The sequence below is a fragment of the Melozone crissalis genome, unplaced genomic scaffold (genome assembly GCF_028551555.1).
Source record: "Melozone crissalis strain CALT ecotype California unplaced genomic scaffold, PUWL_Pcris_2 ptg000005l_1, whole genome shotgun sequence".
NCBI lineage: Eukaryota > Metazoa > Chordata > Aves > Passeriformes > Passerellidae > Melozone > Melozone crissalis.
Window position 1 is genome coordinate 17,971,641 of NW_026535783.1, and position 26,314 is coordinate 17,997,954.

At 38.7% G+C, this 26,314-nt stretch overlaps 1 protein-coding gene across 1 annotated transcript; it reads right to left on the reverse strand.

Moving 5' to 3' along the window:
- Positions 1-2,033: 2,033 nt before the first annotated feature.
- Positions 2,034-22,725, reverse strand: LOC128943128 (zinc finger protein 474). The gene is given in 5 exon segments (XM_054285955.1): positions 2,034-2,185; positions 5,405-5,585; positions 12,216-12,686; positions 12,725-12,901; positions 22,429-22,725. Coding segments are annotated over 5 exon segments (1,278 nt in total).
- Between the last annotated feature and the right edge of the window lie 3,589 nt (positions 22,726-26,314).

Genomic DNA, 26,314 nt, shown 5'->3' on the forward strand with positions numbered 1-26,314 from the left:
GTCCAACTTTCAGAATTACACAGGGACTCCAATATATGAATTCCACCAAGAGGCAGAGCTGAATTTTTAATGGCAAACATTGCAGTGACTCTGCAAAGGCTTACTTTCTTTAAAATATGTTTTTGCTCTGGAAGTGGATGTAGTGAATCTCAGTGACCCAATAAGGCAGATGTAACCAAAAAATGCCTTTTGTGTCTAAGAAAAGAAAGTATTCCAAGAAGAGCAAGAGGGGACGCAAAGGTGAGATTGTATGATATCCATAATCCTCCAATTACCAAACCGCTTGTCAGTGGGCCAGCCCTTGGTGTGACCTCAGGAGCTCGCAGTATATGTTGCCAGCCAGCAGCTCCTAGGAGCCAGTCTAGCAATCACAAACTAGTGCCCCCACTCTTCTGTCCTCAGGCCACATGCCTTCTCCCAGCCAAAAGAAGGAGGGGTGGCACTGGTCCAGCTCCGACAGCACCTCTTCTTACGCTGGAGACACTAACAACAGATCTGCAGGGTTTACACAGCTTTGTTCTGTAGAACTGGAAAAAAAAAAACCTGAACCTTTGACTCCTGAAGATATCTATCTTCAGACTATACAATCCTCATTCCAAAGATGAAAGGGCTGCTGAGGTACCATTGATTGTTTTGGAAATTATTTTCACCAAAGAATGCTGGTACTTTTCCAGTCTGAATTAACAGCCTGCCAGGGCTGGAGTCAGGAGCATTTCTCTAATAACAGAACAAAGATATTGCTGCTTGTTTCACTTACTCCACAAATCACACAGCTTGATTGCTTGGAAAAGTTGTTGGTACCCATATTTCATTTTAGTGTGTATGAAAGCACTCACTTCCTCTGATTTGTAAGTACAATAGTAAGTGTGAATGCTCCAAGAAAAGTCACATCAATCACATAATACATAACAGACAACTCGAGGCCTTAAGCCCATACATGATGTACAGTTTCTTTCATGATATCAGGAAGCCTAGATTGCTAGTTCACAACTTGTACTGGATTTTGTCATACCTTTAGAATAACCTCATCACTTAATAAAAGGCTTCAGAGTAAGTAAAATAATAATTGCTCTCTGCTGTACCTTGTAAAAGGAGTATTGCTTCCTTCATGTGTTTAGCCTATTCCTATACTGATGTGTTTTGGCACTCATTCCTCTACATAAGGTAACAGCATTTTTCAAAATAGCACCTTCAAACACCTTCCCCATGGCTTTCTTATACCCATTCTTCCAGTCAGCACTGGCTCTGTTATGGCCACAATTGGTACAGAGGGCAGGGTGGTATTTTATGCCAGCCATCTGGCACACCATGATCATTTTGTCTTGACATTAAAATGTTTTATTTTACAAAGTTCATGTGCTTCCCCGACTTATAAATTTTTTTACATGAAGAGTTTACTGAGCTGAGGATAAATCACATGGTCAGCCTAATTCTTAAACAAAAAGAGGGCACTTCTGGGTGTTTTTTTACAAAAAGCCTGTCTGCTTCTACCACATGAGTGGATCCCTTTACATGAAAAGGTTTCACTTGTAGCAGTCAAGAGCTTCATAAGATGCAGTTACACGTGAATGTGAACACTGGAGTGCTCCAAACAAAAAAACCCCCAAAAACTGAAAAACCCAAACAAAAATGAACAAACTTAAAGGAGCTACATGATTTCTCTGGTTAGTCAAGTTCGGCTAAAGATCTTTACACCAACCAGAGAGTCTTGGAAAGAGGAGAAGCGAAATTTTGTTTTCAATGAAGTAATTTTCTCTATTTGACTTTACGCTTTAGTAGCAACGGCTGATTTTTACTCTGGAGACTTTTGAAGCACATGATATCATTACACAATAAAGTTTTGGTGACCATGTCTCTCCAGATGAATTTTATTTCTCTCATGGTTTGTCTTGAAAGGCATGGGTGCATGTGTGTGTATTCATGTGCACACACTTACACACACATGCTTTATTTAGCTTAGGATAAATGTGTGTCTGTCTGTCTGTGTCTGTGTGAGCAGACGTGCATTTGTATGCATGTGTGTTACATCCGCTTCACTTTGCAGGTTTTGGTTTACAGGACCTCTGGTGGACGATCAGTCTGTCTGGAAGAAAAGTACGCCCGCAAATATCACATGGAACTAGCTGGGCTTGGGCACTGGTCCAGGCAGCCTCATTTAGAGCATCAAGATCATAGAAACCTTTGGCTGGAAAATTAGAAAAAGAAAGTATCAGCTTTCATTCTGGAGACCCACATTCAACTCTTTATGGAAAATATTTTCAGGAAATACCTGTTGACTGAGCCTTTCAGTTTAACCAAACCATATTGCTTTTGCAAATGAAAAAGAAAAGAAAGAAGCAAAAGAGTAAAAAGTATATTAAAAAGACTGTTTTTTGTCCCAAGGGTTGAATTAAATTAACTTCAAACTGAATAATTTTGTATTGTATGAGAGTACAGAGAAAACATCATGCTGTGTGTTATGATCTGCATTCTCAGCTAATTATTAACATCTTTGCATAGGTACTATTATCAGCAAATTCACTTTTTGGCTTTGCTTCAAGCTCTGTTTAACAAGCATGTGTTATCTGACCATGGCTATGGGTGGGAGCATATCGTACTTGAGAATATGCTTCTTTGTACTGCTCTGGACAAGGGGCCCAATTTTCTTCCTGTTAGAGTCCATGTAAGTTATACTTAAAAAGTAGAGTAAATCTTAGATAAGCCTAAAACCTTACAGACAAAAACTACAGTACTTTAAAGCCACAACTTCCTGTGAAGTCATTGCAGTGATGCATCTATTGTCATCTAAACACTAATCCAGCCCTACCCTCAATTATTTTCCACTGTGGGAAGAATGACTGCTGTGAAAACTCGGAAGCATTCTTCAAACACTCAGATGTGTTTTCAAGATTTAATTTGGGTAAAAAAAAAAAATCTTGTTTACTTTCATCTTGAAATGGACTTTCCTTTCGAAATGGATTTTCACATAGTGTTGTTTCAAACTGATTTGCAAAAAGGCCAGGCAGGTTGCTTAATACCTGGATTTAGATCTTAAGGATTTTCATTTGAAGTGCATGCACAAAAAGGTCTACAAAGTCTATATGGCTCAAATTAAAGACTATTTGCTTCACCCTTCTTATTTGGTATGACAATATAGAAAAAGATTTTAAAATCTGTTTTTTTTCTTTGAACTGTTAGCAGTGGACAATTTTTGAAAGAAAAGGATTTTTGCATTTAAAAATATTTCATGGTTTCTGTCATTGGCACATGATAGAGCTCTTCATTAACGGCCCATACAATTTTAATATGAATCATATCCAGTGGTTCACATAACCACAATAAGCCTTAGATCTCTTAATATGCCTGTTCCTAATGTTCTTTTTGTTAGAAGAGCAATCAAGTAGTGTTTCTTTTCTTGGCTGAGACAAATATCCCCTCTGCTTGCAGGAAATGAATGTGTATTTTCTGTACTTTGGAAAGTTTATGGAATATTAAAAAAAAAAAAAAAAGAGGAGAGGGAGAAAGAGAGATGACTTTCTCCTTGCAGGCATGTGTTAGGCATTCCACAAACAAAACACTGTGTAATGAGGGCAGTGGTTGTCTTCCCGTGGCACTCGAGTTTTCAGAAAAAGATTTATGTAAGTTATAAAAAGTTTTATGAAAGCAGTTAATATTTCTGAGCTTTTTTTGAACATTGTCTATTTCATTCAACAACAGGGGTAATCCCTCCCTCCTGAGCTAAGAAACTGTGAGACATGCAGTACATGCATGTGGTCTGAAGGTCAGTTATAGCATTTACCACATGACCAAGAGTAAGTCTTATGGAAAAAGAACAACACAGCTTATTTTCTCAAGGCCAGGAATATGAGGCAGCTGCAGGGGGAACAACAGTTTTAGCTCAAGCTACAGAACAGATCAGGCTTGCATCAGCAGGCATTTAGGGACAGATGCTGGAAGCAGGTCAGTATCCCCAGAGGAACCGTGGGCACACACCTCACAGGAGATTGGAGGCGCCTGTGATATGACTCATTGAGTAAATGAGACAACTTTCTGATTCATATCTGGGAGCCTTCTGCTAGATTGTTTTCTCAAAGAGTGGTTGTCTTTCTGCTTTCACTCCTTTAAAATAAGAATAGTGTATTTCAAAATAACCTGATTTGCCTTTTTGCATCCCCCTCTTTCACATGGAATTCTCATTTTCTCCATCTGTTTTACCACACAATGTGTAATAATTAAAAAGTGCTTAACATCTTAAAAGGCAAATACAATGAAGATGTCTTTTGAACACATCTTCTACTGCAGATTCAAGTATGCCACTTGGCATCTGTTAACCGAGTTCCGATTTTATATTACTTCAACTTTGATTATTATTTTGAACATCTGGTTAGTGTTCTCAGTGATCCTGCTCTCTTCTGCATGTCTTCTGAGGACATATTTCTTTGTACTGCTGTAAACTGATCTGGTGTATGACTCTTTCACAAGTGAGTTGTAGGAGACTTTGTCTACTTTTCCAGACATTTTGGGAAGCTGAGGGAAATTGTGGGGAATTTAAAAAAAAAAGTGTGTGTGAATTAAATGCCTGTGAGGAAGTGGTCCAAACTTGGCCCAAAGTAGCTCAGACCAGCTGGCAGGGCCAGGGAAAGCATCCAGCAAGAAAGGTGAAATAACTTTATGTGGGAGTGGGAAGTCCTGGGAAGAGCTTCCAGGCAAAGCATGTATAGGAACTCCTTTACATCCTAGAGGGAACATATGACCCTCAGATACATATGACAACCCATCTGTGGGGATGCTGGGGATCATCAGTGTTCATTGATTTGAAGAAGTGGAACCTTAGGAAACAGAACCCACTGAACAAACATGTAAAATTGGCAAAAATTAATTGTTTAGTTTGTACTACATATATGCATTTCTCCACTGTGTTTATATTACAGTGTCTCACAATGAAAGCTTCTCAGACTTGTAAATAAAAAGGCATCAATATGGGCTGTTGACTGTAGAAGAATCTGGCTGAAGTATCTACACCTATGTTGCCTGAGGATATTTTATTTTAATGGTTCTGTGTCATGTCTGCTCGTTATTCTTGGATGTTTTTGCTCATTTTAAGACGTGCCTGTGTTAAAAGAAGTCAAAAAGTAGTAGTGTAGCTGTGAAGCAGGTTGCTAATCTATTTGTGTTTTGATTCAGGACACATTGGCACATGGAGGGGAATGTCCCAGGAGCCATGTTCCATAGATAATGACTACTTTTACTTTCAAGACTTTATTATAAGGTTTCCTTCTGTGAAGCAGAGGGAAAGCTTAAAACAAGATCTTGACAGTACACAGGAGAACAAAGTACTTGCAAACTGTTTACCTATGGCTTTAAAATATTTTTTTAATTCCTCACAATTTTTTGCTCATCTCTCATAATTTAGTCTGTAGCTTACCTTGCACAGTCCTGACTTCAGGTTTTTTGGGTTCTGGCCTTCTCAAGTGCTTGGGGAGGTTTTCATTCTCCTGGTGCCATTTTTTCAGGCATTGTGGCTCATGTATACTAATAGATTTTGTTCCATACTCACGGCCACATATGTAGCAAATCACTGTTGGCGGCCGTCTTATCACTTTTGCCTGCAAATAACAACCATGAAGAAAAATAAATATAATTTTCAATATTCACTTTGAATCAGAATGACTTTGTATGGAAGCAATCATGTAGATAAGGAATGTGTTATCTGTGAAATCTGTGTAACTGTTTTTTTCAGTCTGGTTTTGCTGGGAATCAGTCCTGAGGCTTGTAAGAGATATTGCCTCATTAAGTGGGCACCTGGAACAGGCAGATTTCTTTTGCAGATGCTGGGATGACTGATGTGTGGGACTAATCTATACTTAACTGTGTTAAGTTTTGTCTCTTTGATTTTCGTAACTGAAAGTTCTTGAAAATGCTAAGTCTTCACATGCAGAAACAACACCTCTGCTTCATCAGGTTACAATGCAGCATTCATCTTAAATGGTTGAAGCCATTTTTTACTTACAAATCAGACGTAAAATGGAAAGCAGCAACGGAAGCTTCATCAGCTGAACTCTTGATGTCTAGTACAATAACAGAAAGACTCCATCTTCTACCAGAACACAGCTCAAAGCACTGTGTCCAGCCTTAGTATCTCTCTTAAGCAGGACAGCGAGGGCAGCTCTCCCAAGAGATGATTGTGGTTCTTTACCTCACTTTTGACACAGATTAGTTATCTGGTGGAATTCTTGGCCTTCAAAGATTAGAACCAAGCCAGGATATTTCAGGATGAGGGGCAAAAAAGAAACTGCTGTTTGTTTATCCCAAAGGCCTTAGTGTGAACTTTGCCAGTGACTGCAGCAAGGGCAGAACTGGACTCTAAGCAAGTCATTGTTTCCACACTGAAGATCTGCTTTTGTTCTCAGAGGAAAACAGCTCAACAACAGAAGAAAAAGTTTCCTCAACCCCAAACCTCACAAATACATAATCTAAGGCTGAAAAATGTATAATTACTGTGGTATTGCAGATTATGGACTCAGCTGTGTCCTTAGGCGGGTCTTGGGCTAGGCGTGGTGTCAGCACCAGCCGTGCTCAGGAAGTAGGATAAAAACATGCTGCAGGGAAGAACTCTGAGGCACACAGATGGGTCTCACAACTGCCAGCACTTCCTACACTTCTGACTGCAGAATACCAGTAAGAGATGAGCTATCCCTGCCCTCCTCAAGTTAGACGGACAGCCATGCCAGACCAAATACAGGAAACCTTTCTCACTCAAACAAGAGTGATGGGGGTTTCATTTTTTCCTCTGCTGCTGTGTAAGACAAAGCATAACCTGTTCCCGTATTTATGACTCTTTCTGTCAGCCCATCAATTTGTTCACGAAATTCTGGGCAGTTCTTCTTGTATTTATGTTACAGTCTGAAAATGTCATTAGTGAACAATCTGCATAAGATTGCCTTCCTGTATCACACATGTAATCTCACTTACATGAAAGAAATACTACTCCATAAAGTGTATTTCTTCCGGGAAAAGTTGGACTTCATCTGGAAAGTTCTCACAATGTCTTGAAAAGACGGGCTCTCCGAGGACATTTTCATCCTCTTGACTTACAAATGGAATTTCCTTGCTATCTTTGATAACACAGTATTTTATATAAGCAAATTTTCTAATATATGTAAAAATACAGCCTTCTTCTCCTATTTTTTAGATGAATACAGCAACAGCTATTTTAAAAACATCTTATAACTTTCCATTATCAAATTTCAGTTACTTCTTTACTTCAAGTTGTGAGCTAGAACTTGTCTGATTTTAAAGTAAGACTCTGGGTCCAGATACAAAGTCTTCTAAAGACACTATACATTTATTTGTAGGCTCTGGAGAACTTTAGATAAGGAAACTATAATCTAAACTCCTGAGGTCAGAGAACTCTTTTTAGTGTGCATTCCTGCTGAGGGTACTATTTTAGAAACGGTTTCTTAAAAAATGTTAGGTGTAAAATCATTGGGAACACACTTTCCCCATGAGTTCTCATTAGCTGGGTTCCTGCCATTCATTTAAATAGTTACTTATTGGCTACAAACTAGGAAAGAACAATTTATTTATATTCAGATTGTAGGGACTCTTCTATGGTAACATAATAAGAAAAAGAAATCCTAGTGCAAATGCAGAAATTTTTTCAAGTAGAAATGTCTGTCTTTTGCAATTTCCACAATTAAAAATGGTACAGAAACAACAGGAGAAAGCAGAATTAATTAAAAGAAATCAGATCACTCTTAGGGTAGAATTATTTTCATTGCCGAAAAATACTGAGATTGACCCATCACCACACATACAATTATATACACAAATTGTTCTCTGCACACGTGTTTAAAACCTGAAAGAGATTAGCCTAACAATTGGTAGTAACAGATTTTTCTTTTTTTAACTGTGGAATCCAAGTTATGATAAGCTTTACTTGGAATTTCTACAGCTGATGATATTTACCCTTCATTTCTTTTTGTTTTCAGTGTGTCTATCCCAAATATAACATCTGGAGGCCTGCAGTTTGAAACTAAACTATTTTTGGAAACACCACAATTTTCCAACCCAAACTACTCACAGGCCAGTGGCTAGGCTGTCTGTTCACTGCTTTGTTTTTAACTTTCAAAAAGGGTTGTAGGGAAGGTCTGTTCCTGAGGATATGTGTTATTATAAAAATACCTACAAATACCTAACAGAGTAGTTAGGCTTTCCTCTGGTGTCTCAGTATTTTCTTTTTTACTCCAAGACTGCTAAGTATGTCTGCGTGACTATGAATGAAGTTATTTAGTTCAGAGGGCTATGCAACTATGTATTTTCAATAGACCTGACATTACTTAAGGTTAGCCCCAGGCTGCTGTTACGGTGTTACATGAGGTCAAATCCTTCCATACTGCACAAAGCTTTTTATTTCTTCTTAAGTACACACAATAAGACTGAATCCCAGACTTCCCTACATAAATATTTATCATCCAGGACTGCACACACCTCTTCCCTTCTTATTTGTTTAATTATCCATTTATTTTAATGGGAAGAGGGGGGGCATCCTGCTCTGGGATGGAGCTCGTGTCATAGACTTGAACTGCCCATGGATTAGAGGCTCAGGAAAAGAATGGTGCAAGCACTTAGTAGCAGCAGTCTATTGCATGAAAGCAACCCTTTCCACACATTCCTCTCAGCCAAGTAAAAGACATTTTGCATAAGGATCATGGACAAGGTATATGGTGACTATCTCATGACTATCGAAAGCTGCACTTCACAGCCTACAACAGCACTCATGTTAGGATCACATGCCTTGAGCAGCAAGGTAATTCTGCAAGATTATGCATACAATTAAAAATATTACTCCACTGGAAGCATGAAATATCCCATTTTGCTCCTGATGTGTTTTTTTTAAATTGAGTATGTCAGTACAATGAATGGCGCACCCATGTACAAGCAAAGGAAGGAAGGACACATTCCCAATGATAATACTCAGTAAGCTTCATTCAAACCACCCATTCACTGTCTATTCTCATCTAACTTTCTATATTTGCAAATTTATTTGTCAGTATTCTCTAGGAAGATATTCAAAACCACTGCAATGAGGCAAAAAAGCTCATTGACTTTCCAACTTCATTAGAATTATACTGCACCTGAAGAAGCCTTCCCTTTACCAAGATGCTACATGGTTTTAGCTAGAGTAAAATACAACATCAAAGTTCTTGCTACACAAATTTTAAAGATTTACATTGTGTTAAAATGCATTACAATTCAGCAAAGGAACATCAGTGAAATCTTTTCAGGTAGTTAACCAGATAAGAAGAAAACAGCAGATGGCAGCACCATCTAATAGGCTTTTAAGATCAGCGTTATCTATTGTCAAAAACCCCGTAACTCATATACACACAGCAAGTTATTGGTGCTCACTTACACATATCACATATTTTTGTCTATGACTTGCACTAAAACAGAGTCTGTGTTCTACAATAGAACACAGACTCTGTTTTAGTGCAAGTCTGAGTTTCAGTAGCTGCAGACACCGGTTCCAATTTTTTGGGGTATCACAGCAGAATCCAAAGCAGAATTTCTGAGCTGATGTGACCCTTGAAAGTCTCTAAGCAATTGCTGTTATTCTACACAGTCAGACATGATTAACTCAGATGTGTTCATTGATTCTGAGCGCCAGGACAGGTACTGGAAGAGAGCTTACAGAGGGTGTTCAGTCTCCACCTCAAAGACATTTAATGCAGAACTGAGAAAGAGTTTGTCAGTAATGATACTGGCCTAGTTGATGCCACACTTGCTGAAGGGCAGAGAACTCCAGGGCATACAGGCAGAGGCATACAGGGAGAAGTACTTGCAGTTGTAAAGTTAAAATGCACTTTACATGGTATACGACTAAATCAGTCAGAACTTTATTTTGAAAATAAGGAAAATCCAGGTTTTTCATTTAGGGCATCTTTTACTGCATAAATTTATTTAACAGTAACACTAATTCTCCTAAATATATAAGGGCTGGGTGGGTTTTTTTTCAGTTATTGCTTTCCTCTGATGTTCTGCTGAATCAGGACTTTACGCAAGTAATTAAATAATTCACTGTCACAGTGAGCAAGTCTGTTAGATGAGAGAGGGACTGCCCCAAATGCTTTCCAGCCAGGACCAGAACAGTAGCCATTTCACTCCACCACTAGTGAAGCACTATTTTATAACAGTATTAATAAACAGCTGAGTAGCTGGTAAGGTGAGCAAAATGAAAACCATATGCTGGAAAAAGAGGAAGACTTTAGTGGAGACTCAGACCTTGTCCCTGTTCATAATTAATCTGCAGTTATTCCATATGCCTAATGCTTTTCCACATCCTTCAATGTGTGTTTTCCACACCTTTCAAAATGTTCAACTGGAAATGAAGATTCTCTCACAGAGAATTTAAATCTACAGGAAAGTGGCTTCCTTTGACAGCTTCTTATAAGTTGTCTGCAAGTCCAGAGGAACCCCTTGGATCACAGGATATTTCTTTCAATCTTCCCATCACATGCCTTTAATGCATAATTCTGAACTAAAGGATAGACCTCAAGAGATGTAAAATCCATTATCTCTTCCTGAAAGTCATTGTTAATAATAAAGTCCTTCAAAGTCAATTACAAACTGCAAGCTCTACAGCCTCATTAGTTCTGCTGCAACTGATGAATTGTAACTGCTTGAAAGTAAATGAGGAAACCTGTTGTTCACACAGAAGGAAGAACAGATTTGAACAGATTTCATTTTGGCTCTGCAGAGCTCACAGAAGTAAAAGGTGGCAATAATGTTGTTGTTCAACAAGTCAGCAGATGTGAATGAATCCACAAGGGGAGCAGATATGTTGTGCAAGAGGGTAACTTTTTTTACAGGTCACTGTCAGTGCCAAACCACACTCTAAACTTTTTTTTTTTTATGGGGCCATAATTATAGAAAATTGCCCTCACCCTCTCTTTTATAATCTACAGAATTATGTGTGATAGATTAAACTCTCTGCTTCACAGCCATACCTTTCATTGAACAATCACCTTCAGAGCAATGACAGTTCTTTGGGAAAGAGCACAATGTAGTATAAACAGCATCACTTTTCTTACAACTATAAATGCAGCTGTGTAGCACTTTGAACTGCTTGTGGATAATGTAAAATTTGCTGATAAAAGCAAATTTGCCAAATATATATCAGCTTTCCAAAATGTATCAATCAGTGGCCTCATAGAGCATAATAAATATATTCACCAAAATATATCAATTAGTGGCCTCATAGAGCATAATAAAGAAGGACTCCTGAAGTCTTTAATCTCATGTGAGCTAGGGTAATGCTATTATCTTAATTTTACTCAGCAGCTGGTAAACTGACATGTTGCACACTTTGCCTTCTAAAGCATCTTAAGAAATGCTCTGCATAGCATTGCATTCCTTTGGTGACTGAGAGATCTAAATCCCATTTTCGAAAGAAATGTAGGCAATCAGGATTGCCGCCCGCATTAAAAAAAAAAAAAAGGCCATTTAATTTGGACACTGGGCCTAAATTTAGACAACTATCTTACAAAACTCCTGGCCAAAGGACAGCTTGTGCAGAAACAAATGCAAAAAAAATATCCAATTTTCCAAAACTCTGTGTAGCTTTTGGATAATGTGAATCAGCTTCTTTATTCTTGGATCCTGAATCAAATTCAGTGGAAAAAAATGTGCAGTCTTATTTATTTTGTTGTTGTTATACCCAGAACTGCTGCCTTTGAACATGCAGTCCTCAGTAAACTGATGTTGCATGCCAAGGTTAAGAATAACAGTAGAATATGAAAATCATGTTTTGAAGCGCTGGATGCTTGCAGGACAATGAAACATTGCATTTCATGTTAACTAAAGAAAAACACCTAACATCTCCTAAAACATATGACATCCAAACCTTGCCTGATCTGCTCAATAGAATCTCCTAGGGAACTAAATCAAGCAATGGTCCCTCTTGGGGATATAACTCTTAAACTCTCAACAGAGAACCCAACTACTCCCATTCAAAAAGAAAATCAAAATAAATAGGAATAAGTAGTTTCCCTTAGTCCCTTCCCAGTATTTCCCTTTTCTTTATCCTCTATTTAGCAGAGAACAATTTGCATGCAGTTAAAAGCTTCTTCTGAAGAAAAGTGATTTTAAATTTGATGGCAAGCCAATCTCCCCTGGAGTGCCAAGCATCAAGATGCATGCACACCCTTTCATCCAGCACATGGTTAGCAATTTACCTGGTCTGACACAGCTGGTGCAGCCCTGCTTGCTCCTTGATGGGCCTCAGGTTGAATACCACTTGCTGGGCCAGGTCCAGATCTTGGTGCTTTACCAGATTTACTAGCAGCAGCGCTTGGGAGCCTCGCACCACTGCCGCCTCCTTTGCAGCACCTTTCGTGCACAGGGAGACGGTCAGGAAAAAAGGTTCGGCCACACTTTCTACAGGGCACCAGCTGGGCTTGAGCACTATAATAAGCTGCTTCATTTTCATCTGCAAGTGTATAGGAACCAGAACCAGTAAGGGCCTCAGGTTTCTTGGGCTCTGGCCTTCTAAGGTGCTTTGGTAGCTGATTGTTCTCAATACGCCACTTCTCCAGGCACTTAGGTTCATGTATAGCAATAGATTGTGACCCAAATTCTCTGCCACAGATATAGCATACCTTGAAGGGAGGTCTTCTTGGTGTTTGAGACATGTCTGAAGAATTTGACTGTTGTGACATTATTGCAGTTATTATTGCCTGGTTACCTCTTCTGAGATCCAGATTCCTAGATGTACTACTTCGGGAAAAATTCTGGGAAGATCTGGCACATAAGATCATGAAACTTGCTCTAAAGGCAAGGTGTTAGAGATAATAATGGCTTCTTCAGCACTTGATAGACTACTACAAGTTTTGTTCACATTGTTTTTCTTGACATATGTTTCCTTGAAGAGTATCACATTTCAGGAAACTTCTGTCTCTCCTACACATAAAGAGGTTGGGAAAGTCTGGTATTCAGAATGATTCTACATCTTCTTAATCCATTTTCACCAGCCTAAATATATTAGGGACTTCAAAGGTGGAACACTGAACCTTATGGCTGCTTCAGAAGAGAAGGGGATTTCTGTGTGTTATTCTTTTGTCTTTTGTTCTACACAACCCTGAAACAAATGAAATTAGTATAAATTAATAAATGTATTCTCTCTAGTTAAGGTTACCAACCACTGGTTTTATCACAAGGAACAATTAAACTTACTAATCTGTTATATTTTTAATAGCAGATAAATAACATCAAATATATTCTTATCTGCAGTAATCAGCTGAACAATGTAAATCTGAAATTCTGGTCCCACAGGATTGTAAAATCATGATGGACATTAAATTTGATGGGTTTGCACAAACTGAAACTGATGGCATGCAAGTGGCTTGGTGTATAACCAATATGCTTTACTTTCAGTTTCTGATATAACTGGTATTTCTGGCAGTCTTCAACGTCAATACTTAAAGATCATTTCCCTGTATCCAGAGACATAAGAAAAACTTTCTCATTAGAGAGATGCCAATGTTCAATCTACAAAGGGACAGTAAGAAAGGAAAGTGTTCCCAGTCAATCTGTTGGTTGAAGGAGATTATTTAGTCCCTTAATTCAGCACTTGTGGTGTCACAAACTCTCTGACCAATCTTGATTGTCCTAGTACAAGACTCTTATTAATGAAATGGAGCAGGTTTCTTAATAAGGCTTACTGAGGTGCTTTGGGGGCTGAAGTACATGCTGGATGAGAGAGAAAGGGCACTGCATTTGTTCAGTCTCCAGATATTACTAAATATGTTTCAGTTTTTCAATGTCCAGTGTATCCCTGTAAACAGATAAATTTGTGCTTTATCCCTTAAATGTTCATTTCTTACAGTATTTTGGGCTGTTCCTCCAAAGACTAGAAAATATAATTCAGACCATACACATATACTGCAGAGGCTACTGTTTTAATCGCATGGTAAAATAAAAAACCAAACTAGCACATCACATAGATAGGTAACTGCCAAGGACAATCTACTTTATCTGTGACAGAAGAAATACGTGGCTGAAGTCATGTTGCCCTTACTGAATATTCCAGACTTTATCTCAATGCTTCCAAACTTGTGGGGGATTCATAATACACGTACATATCCACACTGGCTGTCTTGATGTCTTGGTTCACTTCCCCTGCTGCAACCTGGATGTTTTTACTGCTTTTTTGCCATGTCACCATTCAAGACTCTGTTCCCACTCAACAGCCTTTTCACCCTCCTCTGTCCCACCTCTAAACCCCCAGGCTGACTTTTACTATACCCAACTGCAATGACATTGTTTTGTCAATTATTTTGAGATGACAAACTTAAACTTTGTCTGTGTTACTGAGAAGCAACTGAGCTCATTCTAGTCTCTTGCAAATATTCTAGGGGGTACCTTAAGTACAGGGGCAACAGTGAAAAAACAAGTTGTCACCAGGTTCATGTGAGTAGTCATCCTTTTGTGCAGCACACAAAGATGTTTAGATTGCTGCATTGACACTGCTTGCTTAAATACTCACAAAACTGGATATTTCTGTGACACTGGGATACTTTCTTATTTTACAGATAATTCCTGTGAAGCTTGTATTTATTTGTAGGCAAACTGGAAAATGTGAAGACTATCAGACCCAGTCTGTGATTTGTGCTGGAACAAATCTGTGAGCAAGTATGTTATGGCTGTTAAAAATAAAATTTTTGAGGACCATTATACTTGGCGCATTCAAAGTTAACACCTCATCCAAAACTGTATTAGATAACTGCAGTCAGTTGAAAAACAGGGTGAAGTGTGTGGCTGTGGTATCCTGTCATGTCTGAAGCTATCAGGTGTATCAGGTGCACATAATATACCCTGATGGTTACAATGAACTATAGTACTGGAATTTTTAGTTCAGATATCAACAGGTTCAGCAGTATGTGAAATTTAAATGTGCAAACTGGTATTTAGGCTACTGTACTGCAAGGCTGTTTGAAAGACTGGGAGTGTTTCCAAGGAGGGTGGCCTGTTGGATGAATCCAAGTTGGGAAACAGCCAAGCTCTTTAGGAGGATGAAGGGAATGGAGAGCCAGGGAAACATTAAAGGGTCATGAAGGCAGGGGAGATAAGGGTTATTGGCTGGTCACAGGAAGGGAGCATAAGAAAGTTCAGTAACATTTCAGGGAACTTCTGAACTTTGCAAGGTCCTATTTATGTCCTATTTATTGATTTATGTCAAAAAGAAACTTTCTCATACCTGAGAGGATTCTTAAAGCAACAGTGAACGCTGAACTGCCTGCCATATGAAGAATGTTAGGTGACTAAATCTGTTGCCCTTAGGAATGAATCAGTCAATAAAAGATGCTATAAACAATCTATTAACAATATAACCTATTGTTGGATTTCCAAGCTTGCTATTGTAAATACTTCATAAGAGAATTATGCTTCCTTGTGGGGATTACACAATTTGGTCTACATTTATTCCTGCCAATTTCACTGTTATTATTTGGAAACTTCCTATAAATTCAGTGTGAAATGAAAAGGCATATGAGCAGTTCAAATCTTCTCTCAGGCTCAGTGGTAAAGATGTGGGAGTAAATCAGGACTGGGATTTAACAATTCAAAACATAAAACTTTCTTGTGTTTTTCTTTTTAAAACATTGCAGTATGTTTTAATAAAGCAGGAAGGCACAGTTGATCATTCATACAGCTATGGGAAAACATTTCTCTCCTCTGTAATTCCAATGAGGACAACACTTAAAAACAATTTCATTAACTGCAGTGACGTCACTTACAACTATCAGAGAAATTCAATGTAATTAAAAGCAAATTAAATACTATGTATAGTTTAGAATCAGAGCAAGGGCTTCAGTCTAATCAATATAGAACAGAATGACGAGAGCGCAAGCAGCTCAATACTTCTATCATTTTCTTGTCCTGAAGTGGGAAGGGGAACTCTTGCACACAGTTTTTGAACTTCACCTAATCAATTGCAACAATAACATTATTGCAACAACAGCCACCATAGCATTATTAACAACGCCAGAAATTGAAACAACATCATTATTAACAATGCTTCACTTATGCTGCCTTCTCTTCACCTCCCTGTGTGATTCAATCTATAGAAGTGGAAACTTTTTCCCTGAAACAGCCTTCGTTACGTCTTGTTTCATGTCAGTGTTGGAACTTGGAAGCAAAGTTGACACATACGTTTCCTATTTCCTGTATGCAGCCCATTTCTGAAGAGCGACCCTCTCTGTTTTTCATCTCTCTTGATTCTCTCATGTAAACAATTCCTCAAAAACCATTATAAAGTCATTTTATAAGCCTGGATTCCTTGACTGAATTGAAAAAAACATACTTGCGTTAGCTGGGGGATTAAACTGGCTGTTTCCAATGAATCCGCAACACTACTGCTTTTGACTTAGCTAGAATTCCACACGGAGACCTCCCAGCTATAACAAAAACAGAGTTTACCTTACGGAAGAACACATTGCATGAAGCTTCCTACTACCAGGACATAACCACGCTTATTCAATGGATAAAATACTGGAACAGCTGTGAGAATTTGGGGATTCTGTTTTTGTACAGTTTATGGATGCTGACTGGTATCACAGCCTTTCCATGTGTAGCTGTATCAGACTGTAAACTCTGTTTAATCTATATGGCTGGTTTAGTGTCACTGTTCTAATCTGCTACCACAGAAAGATAAATCCTTGCACCAAATAAACACAGAGCTTTCAAGCTTACAAGTCAAAAGTGCCCCAAGAACCTCTTAGATATATTTGACTCCATCTAAAAGCAGAGACAATTAAAAAAAAATCCCCTTGGACATGCTTGGCTTCATCTAAAAGCAGAGACAACTTCCAGGAAGACCATAAACAGGCAAAGTATGCAGTGGGAACCAAATACTTTGCTATTTTTTTAAGTGCTTGATAAAGCTGAGAAGGATTTATATGGAGTACTTGCTTCAGGTGACAGTGGCTTAAATCCACGAGGCTCTTTGGAGAGGTCGTCTATAATTGTAGAATGCTTACAAAAATCAGGACTCCCAAAATAGGGTTACAAGAATGTCTGCATAGGTTGATCTGCTGGAGGGAGAGGATGAAAGGCTACACAGACACATAAATGAAGAGGAAAACATATGGGTTCAAATTGGTGGCAAACACAAAAGCCTGGCAGAAGCTCAGCTACACATAGATTGTCAGCGCCAAAAAAAGAATAGACTAATTTTAGCTTGCAGAATGGAACTGGTTCATCCATTATCTTGGATTCAAAAACACTTGGTTGTGTGTACCCTCGTTTATGTAAAACCCCACTTTGCTCTGAGTTTTCCCTTTGTTTTCCCTTTGTTCAATACTACACTCAGTGTTGTGTACTTACTCTGCCTGTCCACCATGCAGTGCTTGGAACCAAAGCTTTCTGTTTGTGACACCACTTTGTTATGTGGGTCATTTAATAAGGGTAATTTATGTACACTGGATTAAATTCACAAGTACCCTAAAAGAAAAGATGTTAGTTGTAGTACCTAACTGTACTGTTATATCAACTGGAAATGTCTCAAATAGCTTTAAGTGAGAAGCCACAAGCAAAAGCTTCTTATACAAGGGTACCCAGAGATCCTGGTTTTTCGGTTTGGGCTGGATTCTGTAAACAGACAAAGGAGAAAACTCAGTATAAAAGGATATTAAATAAGTGATATTAAATAAGAGATATTAAATAAGTGATCTGCCAAGCATAACACAAGAAGTCTGAAAAATAGGAAAATTAAATTTAGATTTTCTAGCACCTCCATACTGAATCAGTCCAGTCACAGGATTTTCTAAGGCTGACCCCTAACTCTACACTCAAGATAAAAGTAAGTCTTTTTTCTCCACTTTCATGGGTTCTCTTTATATTTACATATAAAAAAAGGTGTCAGAAAGGACAAAATGACACCATCTGTTGAGTGCCAGAAAGCATTGCTTCAGGCTCTTTTCAAATAAAATGTTTTCTATGAGGCTTCCCATTATTCTTTAAGGGAAAGCAAACAAAATTTAACCAGCATCTCACGCTTTATTTTTTCTTGTGTTAATGTTTTATATTGCTCAATTATAAATCATTTTAGAAATCCGTTAAGACAAAGTACTCAAACATAAGCTGGACAAAAATATTGGACAATTTGTAATATCTTACTGTTAGATCTGTTTTTCACTGCAAGATAAAAGGAAAAAAACATTTTTATGTTTCCAACAATATTTTTAGCAAATTAACCACATATTAAAAACCTCACATTTTTCCAGTTCAGCACTACATTCTCTCCACAGTTTCTGGCTGAAGGAATCGCCTTTGGTTAGTCCTAGAGACAAATAATTTCCTTCAGTCATGTGAAAAGAATAATCTATTATTTTATGGAAATAAATACCAAAGTTTACTATGTCAACACGCTTCATCTTTTCACAGCTGAGCATGATCCATGTCTTTATGCATCCTCCTCTCTCAAGAAACCACCTGCAAGCTCCAAACATACAAATATTGGCATATACGTCACTTCCATCAGCTTCAAGACTTTGTAACACCAAATATCACAGCAGCCTGGCTTAAATGTCTCAGGAGCAATGCACACTCAGAAGCATCCCAGTGTGCAGCTTGTTCTAGCAGGTGCACACACACCTTTTCTCCCCTGCGATCTGCAGCCCAGACCGTGGTGGTTATGCCTTTGTCTAAAGTGGATACAGCCAGACAGGAGGGCAGGACAAGAATACTCAAAACCAAACAGGCCAACTTAAAAAGCCATTGTGATCTGATATTTGCAAACAGGCAAGAACTGTCTGGGAATCTTCTAGTGAACATTTTTCCCACTGTTTAAAGTGTTGGTTAGAAAAAACTGGAAGTTTCCTCAAAGATGTATCCTGTATGACTTACACAAGAGAGAAATAAATCGTGGGTATCTTTAAGCCTGTGTCTGCATGTGTAAGATAAGGAAAAATACATATCCCAGAGGTTGCTATACAGCTCTTATAGAGAACTGTTTAAGGTGTTCTTTGTAATGAGACAATCAACCTAGTCAATGCTTTTCACAGTTTTCCTCTGACCAGTGAAATGACCAGATCCTTCATTGAATCTGATTACCTTTCTACCTAAAACCTACCTTTATGGGTCACTCAAAACGTCCCTGGTATCAACAGTAGCCAGGGTATGCCTGGCATTTAAGAAGATCCTATATACAATTTTGCAGTAATTAGTTCTACTTTACTTAATTAGTTCTATGTAAGTTTGTGACGGTATTACCAGAGAAAGCTGGAGACTGCTTCTAGAGATCCAGTAGTTCTTTCATGTTATTATGTCCTCTGCCAAATGTAAGAAATAATTCCTTTGATTTGAATGAGATCCTAACATTATATGAAGAAGTTATGACTGCTACTAGTTAAAATACATGGGAAAAAAATGAAATATTTTTAGTGAAAAAAGGGTAATTTTTTATACTTTTAACATTCAAAAAACTTTAAAAATTCAGTAACACAATTGTCTCACATCTCAGATATCCTTTAGACTCTACAGTGTTCTTGGTTTTTGTATTTTTCTTAGCGATGCAATACGACTGAGGGTGAGGGTAAAATTTACCTTTGTTTTACTCACAATTATTTAATGCACTCATCTCATATTGTAAAGGAATAACATTACTGCCTCCACACTTATTCTTCTGCAAAAATCAGCATATATATTCCCAGCTGAGTGACAACAGGGATACTTATATATAACATTCTTAATCCTCTTGAGTTACTAGCACATATCTTTGATATTTACCCTGCAAATCCTAGATAATAGATATGCATCAAATAATGGATAATAATGGGTATGTTAACCCTGCCCACAGCACTCAAGTATGAGAGAAAACAGACACTGAAGCATGCCTACAGAGCTCAAAGTAAGCAACCTCTGCTTTCCAGCTCAATTATCTTTGTTCGGCATTTCATTTTCTGGAACTCACATGCACAGAATCAGGGGTTTTTCTCCCCAGGGATCTGGATGATGACTATGCAATTATTTCAATATAGTAGGGTCATCCTTAGGGAGAAAAAAATGGTGGATGGATAAATGCATATTCAGTTATGAGTCTGAAACAAAAAGAATAGAAGCCAAGAATGTCAGCTTGTACAAACTGACACAAGGCAGTGGAACTCAAAAGGAGGACGACACTGCACATGTGCTGACAGCCTCTCCCTGCAAGTGTAAAGTGATTCAGTGATGGAAAGATATTTTTCCCAATAATCTGCAGCAATACAGTTACATTATACAGGCTAAAGTAATCTAAAGTGGTAAATGTTCTTTTCTTTTACAGTGAAAATCAATCTTAACAGACCGATTTTTCTGAATAGGAGAAAAACTGTTTCTTCTGATAAATGATTCCATAACTAAGGTTTTTGGTACTTTTGTTATGAACAGGATACTCAGATAGACAATCTGATTATCACGGAAATTATTAAACTCAGCAAGATGGGCCAGCTACTAAAATACGAAAACTAAATGAGCAGAGAGCCACAAGAGCAGAAGAGAAGCTGAGGGAATCTAGAGCAGCAGATGAAATTATCTTAAGTGGAAAATGTCTAGAAAAGCAAAACTCTGGACATTCCAATTATTTTGTGAAATGCTGGAAAACCTAACAAGACATTATTAAATACTCATTGTTGCATGAATAATGCAGCACATCCTAATTCTTTGCAGAACACTCATGATGTAGTAACACAAAAAAGAAAGGGCTGCTTACTAAATCTGTTATGGAAAACAGCGTGGTAGGAGGGCTGTCAAAACATTCATCATGTCCATCAAGAGCCTTAACAGCCCTTTAGCACTCACTCTGAAGGATTTGCTTGTAAAAAACCTTAAAAGCATCATTCTTCTACATTACTGTTTTTCTCCTCCAGATTAAATCAACAATGATTTACAACTGGTGTGAGAGGACATGATGGATAAAGGTCCTCAAGGTCATCAAGTTTTACCTGGTACCCCTGGGTTATGATGATCATGTAACTTGTCATGTTTAATGAGCATCTTTTTCTCAGTTTGTATTTGAAGCATTGGTCCATATTGTCCTGTTTTCTGTCTTATAATTCTTTAGGATTAAATTCCATGTGCGAACAAAAATACATATGGAATACAAGCCTGAAATATCCCCAGATGCAGCTTAAAAAGAGGTATGTCTGAGCTCCCTACTGTGTAGCCATAATTTCACCTGTTTATAAGCCAGTGCATTCTATTAGAGATCAATGTCCTACAAAGTTAAGGTGATAGAAAAAGTAAATTTTAGTAGAATATATTACTTTGTAATGAAGGAAATGGTATTAGTTTGTGACTTGGGAGATCAGTTCTGTTATAGTACCTTAGGAACACATTTTGCAGTAAGCTTTAAGATAAACCACTTGGAGAGCAAAGTTTTCTGTTTCTGTTGTGCTTTCCAAACAAAACAAAACAAAGCAAAACAAAATGGCTTTTTTATTAAACCTTTTCATTATTGTTATGTACCACATATTTTCTAGGAACAGAACTGAGATAATTTGTTATACAGGGCAATCAGCAATTATGTGCCAGGTAAGGCTGCCTTTTACAGAGAATAACATTTCTGCCTTTCAATGTCCATATTGTTAGCATGACTACCGCAGTTGTATTGTCCTGCCCCTTAAAACACACACATAAATGAGGAGTGGGGAACCAAAAAGTCAGAACATCTAACCGGGTAAGTGTTCACGCACCATTTTTTCCAGGCCAGGCAAACCTCTGCAGAAACAAATTCCAGAGAACAAATGCATTATCCTCACAGTAAGTACCAATACAAGTGAATGTATTACCAGCTAGCTGGTCTAAGGGTACAAAGTCACACAAATCTCTGTTGATTGACCTTTCTGCTTATTTACAACTGGGCCCCTGACCTCTGCAGGAATCTCACCATCTGGTACTCAGGGGAAAGCACTGTTTTCCTTGGATGAGGACAGGAGACAGGACTGCATTATTTAAACCCTGGCTGACTGAGGCTCAGGCCAGGCATGTCAGTACCATCTTCACAGGGAAATCAGGTGAAAACCAGCAAAACCGGGTTGTGAGTTCAGAGGACCCTGCGCCAGTTGGCCAAGCAGAAGAGTGGCCTGAACTTCAGGAGAGAAGCAAAAGCATGGTTCCTCCTCACCCAACCAATCTTCCACCGCTCTGCCCGAAAAAGAACAGTTCACGGGCTTATTCACATCGAAGGCTCCCGAGGCCGTGGATGGCACCTAATTTTCCATGTCCTCCTAGACACCTATTACCTCCGCGTGGATCACAATTCCCTCATGCGCCCTGGGGCTGGGTGTCTGCGCTGCCGCCGCCCGGGGCCCGGCGTGCCCGCTCCGCAGGCAGGGAGGCGGGGCGGGCGGGAAGGCGCTCACGTGGCGGCGGCCAGGCCGCACCGCCCGCCCTGCAGCCGCGCGCCGCCGTTACCGCGGCAACGCCGCGCCGCGTGCAAATCCCTGCCTTCGGCGCGGCCGCTGATTGGCGAGGGCGGCTGTCAGTCATCGCGCGGGCGGCCCCGCCTGCGGCCCACGGGGCGCTGAGGGGGGCGCAGGGAGCCGCACGGGCTGTCTTTTCATGGTGGGCTGACGGGACCGCCTGCCCAGCTGAGCACCGGGCAACGTTCTGTGGGGAGCGACTTCGCTCAGGCTCTGCATCCTTGCGCAGGGACCCTTCTCTCAATCCCTTTCCCCTGTTGTCTGGGGGAGAAGGGACATATGGCAGCATTGCGAAGTCCAGGCAGCAGAGAAGGATAAGCATGGTGAGTCCTAAATCCATCTCCCACGTAGGCACTCTTCTCATTCAAAAATATACTCTTTTCGGCCAGACTGTTTTCAACACTTTTCCAAATTTAACTTTTGCAAGCTTCATATTTTCCTTGGAAGTAAATTCTTACAGAAACAATGATAAATAATTGCTACAAGAAAACACCACTGGTTCAAACATTCCCATGGCAAGTGTCCTCTGGTGGCAGTGCCAAGAGCAAGCCAGCAGGGCCGGTTTCATGTTGCCCATTTCTGCATAACAAACTTCAGTTGTCACTTAGTGAAAACTTAAAATGCACAGCAGGCATCATTTGTGTAGGGTCATGCCAAGAGCAAGTGTTCTGCTAAGCAACAGAGATCTACTGCAAACAAATTCTAGTACCTGTTTGAAATTTTTGGTGTGCCTGGTGTGCTAGTGAGGCAGACGTGAAGCGAACCTGTCAAACAGGCTTTTACAACGTCACATCCTTCAACCAGGTGAATTCCCAGGCCTGAGGCCCAAAGTTATATTTACAAAAAGCCTTCAGAGAAATAAAATCAGGTTGTCTGATCAGAACATGTTGCATTGCACAATGTCTGTGTGCAAAGAAGGGAAGTGATAGCATGTGAGGCCTTTTGACACTGCAGCACCAGGAAGCCCAGCAGTTAATTCACCTTAATGCTGTGTATGACAAAGGGTATTCTTCAAATGACTAGCACCTGGATTAAAAGCAAATTACATTTAACCTGCACTTTGCCTTAGTGGTTAAACACAATTTGTATTGCTCCAAATTTATTGTCAGCATGACACAGAACTCCCACCTTTTGACAATTAAAATGCAGACCCTCTTTTTAGCAGTATTTGCAGAATGCTTTGATGCCACGAAAAAACAAAGAAAAAATTATTTCACCTCCATCACTGATTCTATCACCCAAGACTGTTAGTTTCAAATTATTTGAGGTTACAAAACTGTGATTGTTGTATGTGACAGATAAACAAGTACGAAAGAATAATGGTGCAGTTACAAAGTCAAAATCTAGGAAGTGCTAAAATTAGAGTGACCCTTTGACTCACCAATCTTTATAAATAGATAATAAAAGTATCTTTCCATGTTGTAAACACCTACACTGACCGATGTGTCTTCAGAAAATAAAAAATATTTTCCTCCATTGTATGATTTTTAGGTGGCACACAGGTAGGACTGTTGTTTCCACATGAGCTGTCCTAGATGTCAACTCAAAGGTCTGAAAATAGTAAGAGAAGTAATCTCAGTGCAAGATTTAGGAAAAAGACCCTAAAATCTTGCTATTTTTTTGTTTAAATTAATAAAAGTGTTTCCAGATCACTAGAAATTAGGAACAATCTAAACAATATTACTATTCCAATTTAAAAGCCCACCCCAAATCCTTAACAAAGTTCTCATCGAGGTGTTGGAATACGTTTTCTGTTACAAGTACCACGAATAAAATAGATGGATTTTTAATAAGTTAGTATGTATATAAAACTTGGTGATTTTTCATATAAATTTGTACCAACAATATATTAAAAATGGATGAGAAATTTCCAGCTGAATTCCTGATTGGTGTATTATGTATGTATGTAGGTATGTACGTATGCTTGTTTGTGTGGAGATGTTTAGGTACTTGAAGAAGCAAAAATGGACAACCCTGAAAAAAATTTGCTATACTACATATGCCATACATGTGGTTTACTTTTCCAGCTGACTGGTACAGATCTCTGTGTTATTTTAAATTAAATGGTACAAAATTGCATTTAATCGCTTCTGGTTTGTATCTTTTCCATACTCCATTATCAACTCTTGCTGACTAGACAGAATGCAAACAAAACCCACAGGAATTATTTTTTCCCGAGAAAGAAGAACAGCAGAAATCAATTGCTCTCCCCTATGTATCTTCTTAAAGCCAGACTCTATCACATGGTGGACAAGATACTCCCTAGAACCAGCTTTATTATATGAAGTAACTGACATTTCTTGTACATGTGCAATTAGGGCAACCTGGAGCAACAGGAAGAGTCATAGAGAAGCCATGGGAAACTTATCATAGGATATCAATGTGTCTGATAATTTCCCAAAAGGCCTGAGACAAACATCAATAAAAATATTTGTATCCCAGCAAGACAGGAACAACCCTGATATAATTACTTTGCACATATTTTTGTAACCGTCATTCCAACTAATAGCTGCTTTGCTTCTGCTGCCCTATTTTGCTTCCTTCAAAACTCTGGGTGGGATCCTATCTGAAGGTCAACTTGGAAGCAGCAGAGAAAGAATAAATAAACCAAGAGTATGAAAAATGCCTTTAAAAGTAGCTTGGATGGGGTAGAGGTGAGAGGTCATCAATTGCTAGGACTTCTTTATTTTTACTGTTTATTATAGCTCATTTGCTCATGGAGAGAAAACAAATGAGGCAAGTCCATTTTATTATATATTATTTTTACTTTCAGGATTGCTTTTCTGAACGTTTGGAAACATTTGTTATATGTCTTTCCCATTACCAGTATTTCTTTTCTCTTGTGTGTAAAGCAGTAATATTAGCTCCACTGAAGATTTTCCTATGACAACATGTTTTGGTAACTGAAGATTTAAGAACTTAATACGATTTAGTTGTTGTGAAGTCATTACTTAGGAGACCAATGTATTTAGTTTGTGACATTGCCTTGTTAGGTGCCACTCTTTTGCTTTACTCGCCAGGTTAGCATGCAGACCCTCCTTCAGAGCATATCTTCAAAGAATCTGAAAGAATGTCAGTAAATTAATTACCCTCTGTGTTCTTTAACTTTTCTTTCCTGAAGAAGAGAAGGATTACACCAAGGCTGAAAGGAACGCGTGCCTTGTTTTCATTACCGTTTCCAATGGACAACCAGAAGACAGAAAAGATTATGTTGCAGCTAAGAACACAGTTCAAACATGTACAACCAGATTTCCCTTTGAAGCTGGAAGTTTTCCCAGGAAGATGGATATGGCTGCAGCTGAAGCAACAATCATTTTTCATGAGGTGAAATACTGCCACACATTCCAAGGCTGAACTACTCCAAGCAAATTACACAGTGTTAATGACATTTCCCCGTGTGACCACCTGAAAATACCTAGTGCTTTTTTCACCAGAACTGTGTTTATCTCACAATTATGCTCCTACATTACCTTTGATAATACTTGTGAGTAACAAAGATTGGTGGGAAAAATGTCAGATCCTCTGAATTAGGGTCTTTAACAAGAGAAAGAGAAATTCTGAGAAAGAATTTTGAAACTCCAAAATGCAGTGTGAGGGAGAAAGGACCCTTGTATTTGGACAGAAAAAGAACAAACCCAGTATTAAGAAGTAATGGAAGAATAAGTGGCAGCATAAGGATTATAAAATTATTAACTTCTCAAAAAAAAAATCTTCCAGAAAGAACAGTTTTAATTAGTGCATTGAATTTCTCTCTCGGCAAGAAGGTTTTATTCAATAACCAAATCATTGGTTATTAAAGACACCTATGGCTGTGCAGTGCTGTAGCTGTTAATCTTATATTTCTCAGCCCATCACAAAGGATGCATATTATATTGCTC